The sequence below is a fragment of the Mesitornis unicolor genome, unplaced genomic scaffold, assembly GCF_000695765.1.
Source record: "Mesitornis unicolor isolate BGI_N332 unplaced genomic scaffold, ASM69576v1 scaffold11347, whole genome shotgun sequence".
Taxonomy (NCBI): Eukaryota; Metazoa; Chordata; class Aves; order Mesitornithiformes; family Mesitornithidae; genus Mesitornis; species Mesitornis unicolor.
Window position 1 is genome coordinate 33,209 of NW_010195860.1, and position 9,012 is coordinate 42,220.

Here is a 9,012-nt window from a genome sequence, read left to right on the forward strand (position 1 = left end):
CCAGGGAAATGGGTCTTAATGTGAAGCCTAATTAAGGGAAGCTCAATTAAGCTGCTGGGGCGGGGTCAGGCCCCATTGGGTGGGAGGTTTTCTTGCGCGCTGTCACTGGTCTTGGCTGGGAAGGGGATGGCGAGTCTGCTCTCCCACCGAACCCCAGGTGCTTCCTCAACCTGCATGGCGCTGGTGGCGCTGCTGGCCCTGGTGATGGTGCTGAGCGGGATCCTGCTGTGGCTCATCCTGAGGAGGAGGTGCATGATAGCAGCAGCCCAGGCTAGAGGTGATGATCCCATCCCCGCGTGTGTCCCCCCTGAACCCCAAGGGGACCTGTGGGGACAGGGGTGAGCTCAGTGGCCACCAGAACCTGGTGACAACCCCAGTGTTCCCTGCTCCATCCCACAGGGGATCGCAGCACTTCAGCCATGTCCTATCAGCCCATGGGGGCCATCTACCTCCCCACCAAGGCAGAAGGCCCTGAGGACACCCACACTGAGATGATGCAGCTGATGAAGGAAGACGCTGACCCATGACACCAGCCTCCCCCATAACCTTGGGGAGGGTCCCAGAACCTCCCTGCCCCCCTTTTCCCTAATCTGCTTTCCCAAAGACTGCAAAGCACAGCTGACAGACACTTCAAAACCAGCCAGTTCCAATGACTTGCATCAGGAGCCCTGAAATAGCTGGCCAAGAGGGAGGTCTCCCAGTCTGGAGACTCCCCCCAAGAGGGTCTCCCAGTTTGGTGACATTTATTTAACTCCCTCTGGATCCCTCTGGGCAGCCCCTGCAGCTCAGGAGGTGCCTGATGAACCCGGCAGCTGGCGCAAGGCTGAGCGAAAGGAGCAGACGAGAAAGAGGTGGGCAAGTGAATTAAAAAGGGGATCCCCAACCCTCCAGGCATGATGGGTGTGAGTGCTGGGGGCATGACATGAGCTGCTCCTCCTCTGCTCCTCCATCCCAGACCTTGGATGGAGGCAAACCCTCCTAGATGCCAGACCTGCAAAACCCCACAGCCCCAAATACTCCACCATCCTCTCCAGATGCGTTTCTGGAGTGGCTGCAGAGCCCCATTTTACTCACGCCATGCCCTCGTGACCACCCCTTTAGGGGAACCTCTGCTGAGGTTCACGAAGGCTCAAGACCTGGATGCTCATGGGTCTCTGCGGGCACCTCCTGCCTAAAACCATCCCAGTCCAGAGGGACCCTGCTCCCAGCCTTGTCTTGGAGTCCCCCAGGCTCCCAAATTGAGGGCTTGGCCCCCCAAAGGCAGCCAGGATGAGGGGATGGAGGCCAGGAGGCCCAAGAAGAGGTCCTAAGAGCAGCAGATGGCATTGGCCAAGGTGACTGATGCCATCCTTGCCAGACATTGGAGTCAACGTGGGTACATTGCGCTCCCGCTCCTTTCCCACCTTCCCCAGGGATGAACATCCCAAAACTGGGAAAGACATCCCAAAACTGAGAAAGGCCCAGAACCGAAGGCTTTTCTATGTTTCCCCATGCTGCGACACTTCAGAGAGGCTCGAGAGCGCCGTCCCCAAATTAAGAGCAAAATCAGAGTCAGGGCTGCTTGGGGTCCATTGCATTCAGAAATAAACCCAAATCCCTCCATGTGAGCAACCTGCGGTCCTCATGCTCGGTGAATATGTCCCCTAGGTCCTTCCTGAGAAACTCCAGGAGCAAACACCTCAAGATTGCAGCACAATGACAGGACAAGGGGTAATGGAAGAACATAGGAGGTTCAATCTGAACATGAGGAAAAACTTTTTTACTGTAAGGGTGACAGAGCACTGGACCAGGCTGCCCAGAGAGGTTGTGGAGTCTCCTTCTCTTGAGACATCCAAAACCAACCTGGACGCATTCCTGTGTGACCTGGTCTAGGTGATTCTGCTCTGGCAGGGGTTGGACTGGATGAGATTTCGAGGTCCCTTCCAACTCCTAATATTCTGTAACTCTCTGATTCTGTGAAGTGTCCATCACTGGCTGGGCCACAGAGGACTTCTAGGGAAAGGCTCAGCCCTGAATCCAATCACAGTTTCATGACTTGCAGCTGGAAACACCATTTGGAAGAGGCCAGAGCTGCCCTGGTGCTGTCTCAAGGGCTGATGTGGGAGGAAGTTGTGAGTTAGGGGAGACCACCAACATGACCAAGAGGCCCACAACCATCCCTGCAGGGGGATCCACCAGCCCAAACCACAAACACATCTTGTTGGCCCATCCAGCACCCAGCTTCTGCAGGTTACGGGCTCAGTGGTGCTGCATGAGATCCACATCACACCCAGGATGGGGTGGGATTCTCCTCACCACATCTGCAGGATGCTGGGAAGGAGCCAAGACCACCAAGGGGTGTACCAGCATCAAAAGCCAAGACATGGCCACGAGCTGGAGGCAACGATGAGACAGAGCCGTCGTTAAATAACCATCCTGTAATTAGTGTGCAAGAGTGCCGAGGAGCGCACACATCCCACCCCCCAACCCTGTTTCCCAGCGCTACAGGGACCATACGAAAAGGAGGGGGAGAGGACAGTGTGGGACCCAGGATCTCCAGGAGTCCAAGGGACAGCACAAGGGCACAAAGGTCCCTGTGCCACCCTCCCCCCTGTAGCCATCGGCCATGGGAGACAAATCCAGGTTGGGAGCTCTGGGAAGAGAGAGAGGAAGAAGAGGAAGAGGAGGATGATGATGACAGAGGGATCTGGTTGTGCCTTCCTTGTCTGTACCCCATCCAGGTTCCTGCCTGGAAAATCCCAGGAGCAGTTGGAGAACTCAACAGCACTGGGCATCGCTCAGGCTCCCAAAATGGACGGCAGCAGCACATCTCACCCCTTTCTTCTGCTTCCTACCAGCCCTGCCAGCACCCAAGGGCAGAAAAAAAGGGGGGGCAATTAATGGGGTTAATTAGCAGCACATGAGATATGGATGAGACACTTGAACCCTAAAAGGCTTCAGGGGGAAAGGGAGGTGCCCGCTCCTTGCTCTTCCCCATGATCCTTTCTGCTGCCCGTACCGTCACTGTACCCACCCCTACCCAAAAACCAGGCAGGTTCATCCCCTCCTGCAGGGCACAGCATGCCCCAACTCCCTGGGAGCCCCCAGTCAGGCTGAGCCATGTTCACTGGGATGACCAGGGAGGGGAACTGGGGACAAGTTAGGGGGGATCTCAGCCCTCCTCCCTGCATGAGGGCAAAGGAGAGGGCTCCTGCCTGCCCACCAGCTGTGTGCCACAAGCCACGGCATGGCTGCTTGTGGTCACCCTGGCCCACAGGCTTGGGGAGGGTCACCTCCATGGAGGGAGGAGAGCACGGTGCAGGTCCAAGTTCAGCAAAAGGCTAGGGCTAAGAAGCACCACAGCTTTTTGGGGGTTCTCGGGCACACATACGGGGTCCCCCAGCCCAGGGCTCGCCTGCTGTCAGCATTTTGGCTTATGGCCATCAGTGTTTTGGCAATGCCAGAGCTGTGCCTCCCGCGCCGGGGCTCAGCCATCGCGGTGAACACGTTGGTGCTGCAGCAGGTTGGAGGGGTGGGCAAAGCCCTTGTCACAGACGCTGCACTTGTAGGGGGTCTCGCCCGTGTGCACCTTCTCATGCACGGCCAGGTAGGCCAGGTCCTTGAAGAACTTGTGGCAGAAGCTGCACTTGTAGGGCCGCTCCTGGCTGTGCACACGGTGGTGCTGGAGGAGCAAGGAGGGCCGGGCGAAGGCCTTTCCGCACACCTCGCACTTGTATGGGCGCTCCCCGGTATGCGCCCGCTCGTGGATCACGAGGTAGGATGACTGCTTGAAGGCTTTTCCGCAGGTTTTGCAGACGAAAGGCCGCTCACCAGTGTGGACCCGCTCGTGGGAAGAGAGGGCATTGGATTGCTTGAAGCCCTTGCCGCAGAGCGGGCAGACGAAGGGGCGATCGCCCGTGTGCACCCGCTCGTGCACCTTCAGGCTGTGGCCGTAGGTGAACTTCTTCCCACAGACCCCGCAGACGTGGGGCTTGTCGTCGCAGTGCTGGCGCTGGTGGAGGAGGAGGGCGTTGGAGGTGGGGAAGTCCTTCCCGCAGTCAGTGCACTTGAAAGGCTTCTCAGCGCAGTGGGTGAGTGCGTGGCGCTGGAGCTCGTAGGGGGTCTTGAAGCTCTTGGCGCAGCGGGGGCAGCGGAAGGGACGCTCGCCGCTGTGGATGCGCCGGTGCTCTTGGAGGTTGGAGGAGCGCTTGAAGCGTTTGCCGCAGAGCTCGCAGCGGAATGGCCGCTCCTCCGTGTGGACCAGCCGGTGGCTTTTGAAGTCCGAGTGACGCTTGAAGGAGGCCTGGCAGAGGTCGCAGTGGAAGGGGCGCTCCTCATTGTGGACCACCTCGTGGCTGAAGAGCTCCCAGGCCCTCTTGAAGGCCTTCTCGCAGACACCGCACTGGAAGGGCTTCTCGTCCACGATCACCTCACGGATCTCCAGCTCGCCGATGCTGCTTGTTCCCCGTTTGGGATGGGCTGGCAGCCCCACCGCCGCCACCTCCTCCAGCTCGCCCACTGCGCTCCCCAGCACCAGCTTGGCGGTGGAGTAGATGCCGCGCTCGTCGATTAACTGGACGAAGTCCGGCTTGGGACGGGTGTCGTCAGAAAGGGGCAGCTCAGGGGAGCAGGACTGAGACCGTCTCTCCTCCTCCTCCTCTTCCTCACTGCTCTGTGGCATCTCCTTCAGCCCATTCTCCATCTCCCTCTGCCTTAAGTCACCCCAGATCAACCTCAGCCTCTTCCCGCGGGAAGGTCCTGGCTCTTCGGCGCTCTCCCCCTGCCCTGGCGATGCAGGAATATGGCTTGTCGTGGGCTTCAAGCACAACCGGTGCTTCTGCTGGCACAGCCGCAGCTCCTCCGGTGCCGGGTGGCACAGGGAAGCACCTTCGTCCTCACCAGTCTTTTGGCAGGGCCTGCCTGCACCCCGAGGCGCGAGAGGGCTCTGCCCACGGCAGCACCATCCTGAGCGGCGTGGAGAGGTTTGTCTTATTTGCTCTGGGGAGCCTTCCCCCACCTCTTCTCTTGGCTGCGCCTCAGCTGCGTCCTCCTCCTGAGCCTCCTCCTGCTCTTCTTCACCTTTGGGTCCATCTCCTTCAGAAAGAGGGAAGAGGTGCTGGGATAAGGGGGGCTCCGAGGCTGGGGGACCTGGCTGCACTTCCATGGCAGTCCCTGCAAAAAATGAGAAAGGAGAGAGCATGAGAGGGACCTGGGGCAGGGGGCAGGGGCAGGAGCGTGAAGGTCCAAAAATGAAGATGTGGGTGGTGGCAGCAACACAGAGGGAGGTCAGGGTGCAATCAAGGAGTGAGGAGAGACTTCGGAGAGGAAGAGGCAGAGTGACAGATACTACTATAAAACTTGGTGTCACCAATCTCCTTCCCCCTTGGGGGCTGGGGTGGTGGGCAGTCCTAGCATCAGAGAAACAGCCCAGATCAGCACTTAAAAACCCCTTTTTTATCCTGTTTCTAGTACCCAAAAAGCAGCTGCTATTCCTAGCAGGGAGCAATTCACTTCTTTGCAGGGCCTGTTCGTAACTACTCAGTTGGAGCAAAAGCTGAGAGACCAGCCCGAGCCGTGTCCCAAAGATTCAGCCCCCAGCTCCTGGGGATCCAACAACACAAGTGGGCTTTGGAGCACATTGGGGTGGTTTTTGGGACCCCTTTCTGAGGCTGGTGATAACTCTGGAGCCTGTTTAGGGGTTGCACCGCTTGACAAGAGATGCCGGGCTCTGATATCCACCTTGGGGATGCCCCAGGCTGGATTTGCTGTCCCCACTCCAGACACCATGCGTGGATCCCCACCAAGCGAGGGGAAGAAGGCTAAAGCACCATCCATGTTCCAAAAAATCCACGTGAAATCACACCCCACAAGGGCCTGACACATGGGCAAGAGCTAAAACAATGAGATCTTTGCCGCAAACACCTAAATTCGTGTGGTTTGGTCTTGTCTTTCCTGCCTGGAGACACCCTGGTTCATACAGAAGAGGAGACTGAGGGGAGACCTCATTCATGTTTATAAATATTTAAAGGGTGAGTGTCACGAGGATGGAGCCAGGCTCTTCTCGGTGACAAACAATGATAAGACAAGGGGTAACGGACACAAACTGGAACACAGGAGGTTCCACTGAAATTTGAGAAGAAACTTCTTCTCAGTGAGGGTGACAGAGCACTGGCCCAGGCTGCCCAGAGAGGTTGTGGAGTCTCCTTCTCTGCAGACATTCAAAACCCGCCTGGACGCCTTCCTGTGTAACCTCATCTAGGTGTTCCTGCTCCGGCAGGGGGATTGGACTGGATGAGCTTTTGAGGTTCCTTCCAATCCCTAACGTTCTGTGATCGCATTAAAGGTGTTCCAAGAAATGCTGTTCCTTGCCCACGCCTTCCACCCCCAGCCATGTCTCTCACATGGTTTTAGACGACACTTAACTAAAAAAGTAAAATCGCTAAATAGATAAAATTGCTAAATTCCTATTGAGCTCAAACCAGGACAGCGGAGAAGGGAATTCATGGCCAAAGCGAGAGGGTTTCCAGGCGCGATTTCATCTTGCTGGTGATCAATCTGGTGTTTTGTGAATTTATCAGAAAAATAAATCCCTGTGGTGGCTACAGCAAAGTCACCGAGGGATTATCCTATCTGGGTACAGCTCCATGGGAGCCCCTTGAGGGCTTAACATTAACTGGGAGAGGAGTGGATGAGACACAACGTACTGGGAGCCAGAAGAGATTCACCAGTGCCGGTTGGTTTAAACCGAGGGGTTTCGGGGAGCTCTGCTCTTGGGAAAGGGGCTGAAGTGCACAGGCAGCACTTCATGAGCCAGAGAACAGAAAGAGGCGCAGCAAGAAAAGCACAAGTGGACATATTCTGGGGGGAAAACCCAGGGTTTTCCCGAAGTGTGCCAAAGCAGAGAAGATTTAGGGGAGTTCAGCCCGAGACAGACAACTGAGAGGGTCATAAAAAAGGTGCTTACGTTCTCCTAAAACGCAGCAGGAGAGGCGTTCCCCGAGTCAGTGAGCCCAACGTTGGCGAGAAGGGCCCAGGCAAGGATGGGGCGGTGGCAAGTTGCCATTTCAGGCAGTCACTGGCCCAGATGGGGCGACCGGTCCTTGCCAGTGGGGTCTGCGGGCTCGAAATAAAAGCAAGAAAATGCATTGGGGAGGGAAAAAGAATCATTTTGGGGATGGATGGGGACAGACAGATGGGGAAGGATGGATGGATGGATAGGGATAGACAGATAGGGACTGATTGGGATGGATGGATGGGGACAGATGGATGGGGACGGACGGACGGGGACAGACAGACAGATGGGGATGGACGGATGGATGAATGGATAAGGACGGACAGACAGATGGGGATGAACAGGGACAGATGGATGCGAAGAGGCAGCGATAAAGGAACTGGAAGCAGCACAAAAAGCTCCAACTGTGGCCGCAGAGGGGCTGCTGGGCCAAAAATACCCTATTTTTTGTCCTCCCTCATAGCGTCAGAGATGGTCCCGGTCTGCCCAGTACCCCCAGCGTCCATGGGATGGCCAGGATTCCCCTTCCCCCAGGCCTGGCCTTTCAGCTCTTTTCTTCCCCAGTACTTCCAGTGTGGCACAGTTTTCCCCCAGTATCAACAAGGATCCTCCCTGCATATCACCCCCTCAGAACAGCACAAACCCTCCCGGCATGTCCCAGTTTCCTCCAGTACCACCCCAGACACTCCCATCACATCCTCCTCCCAAAACCCATTACAACCAGAACCTCCCAGTATGCTTCAGTCCCCCCTCAGTATCAACATGAGCCCTCTCATCCCCAATTACAACCAGTGCCCTCCCAGGATGTCCCAGTCTTCCAAGCATCAACCAGACCCACTCAGCTCACTGCTTTCCCCATCCCCATTACAACCAGCCCCTCCAGTATGCCCCAGTCACTCCCAGTATCAACCAGACCCTCTCATCTCTCTGCCCTCTCCCCTGCCATTTCAACCGTGCCCTCCCAGTATGCCCCTGTCACCCCCAGTATCAACCAGATTCCCTCATCTCACTGCCCTCCCCCACCCCATTACAACCAGACCCTCCTAGTAAGCCCCAGTCCCACCCAGTACCAACGCAGGCCCTCCCAACCTATCCTCTCCCTTACCTCATTACAATCAGCCCCCTCTCCCAGCATTTCCCAGTCTTAACCACACCCCCTCATCTCACTGCCCTCCCCCACCCCCATTACAACCATAATCACACAGAATCACAGACCGTTAGGGATTGGAAGGGACCTCAAAAGATCATCCAGTCCAATCCCCCTGCCGGAGCAGGAACACCTAGATGAGGTTACACAGGAAGGCGTCCAGGCGGGTTTTGAATGTCTGCAGAGAAGGAGACTCCACAACCTCTCTGGGCAGCCTGGGCCAGGGCTCTGTCACCCTCACTGAGAAGAAGTTTCTTCTCAAATTTCAGTGGAACCTCCTGTGTTCCAGCTTGTGTCCGTTACCCCTTGTCCTATCATTGTTTGTCACCGAGAAGAGCCTGGCTCCATCCTCATGACACTCACCCTTTAAATATTTTTATTTAAATATTTAAATATTCCAGACCCTCCCAGCACGTCCCAGTCCCCCCATCTCTCTGCTCTCCCTCACCCCATTACAACCAATGCCCTCCCAGCACACCCTAGTTCCCTCCCACCATCAACCAGATCCCCTCATCTCACTGCCCTCCCAGCCACCATTACAACCAGACCCCCCAGTATGCCCCAGTCCCTCCAAGTACAAACCAGACCCTCTCATCTCTCTGCTCTCCACTCTGCCCTTTCAACCAGACCCCTCCAGCAAGCCCCAGTCCCCCCCAGTACCAACACGGGCCCTCCCACCCCATTACAACCGGACACCCTATTAAGCCCCAATCCTCACCAGTACCACCCAGAACCTCTCATCTCTCTGTCCTCTCCTTTGCCATTTCAACTGTACCTTCCCAGTATGCCCCAGTTCCCCCAATATCAGCCAGACTCTCATCTCACTGCCCACCTCATCCCCATTAAAACCAGATCCCTCCGGTATGCTTCAGTC

The 9,012-nt window shown here is 56.5% G+C and overlaps 1 protein-coding gene across 1 annotated transcript; it reads right to left on the reverse strand.

The window, feature by feature from the left end:
- Window positions 1-3,466: 3,466 nt before the first annotated feature.
- LOC104543618 (zinc finger protein 501-like) lies at window positions 3,467-4,681 on the reverse strand. Its single transcript, XM_010188272.1, has one exon. It carries the CDS (start codon window positions 4,679-4,681, stop codon window positions 3,467-3,469), a length of 1,215 nt encoding a protein of 404 aa, XP_010186574.1.
- Between the last annotated feature and the right edge of the window lie 4,331 nt (window positions 4,682-9,012).

Excerpts from the sequence above, each read along its gene's own strand:
- LOC104543618 (XM_010188272.1), bottom strand. The coding sequence starts at position 4,681 with ATGGAGAATGGGCTGAAGGAGATGCCACAGAGCAGTGAGGAAGAGGAG.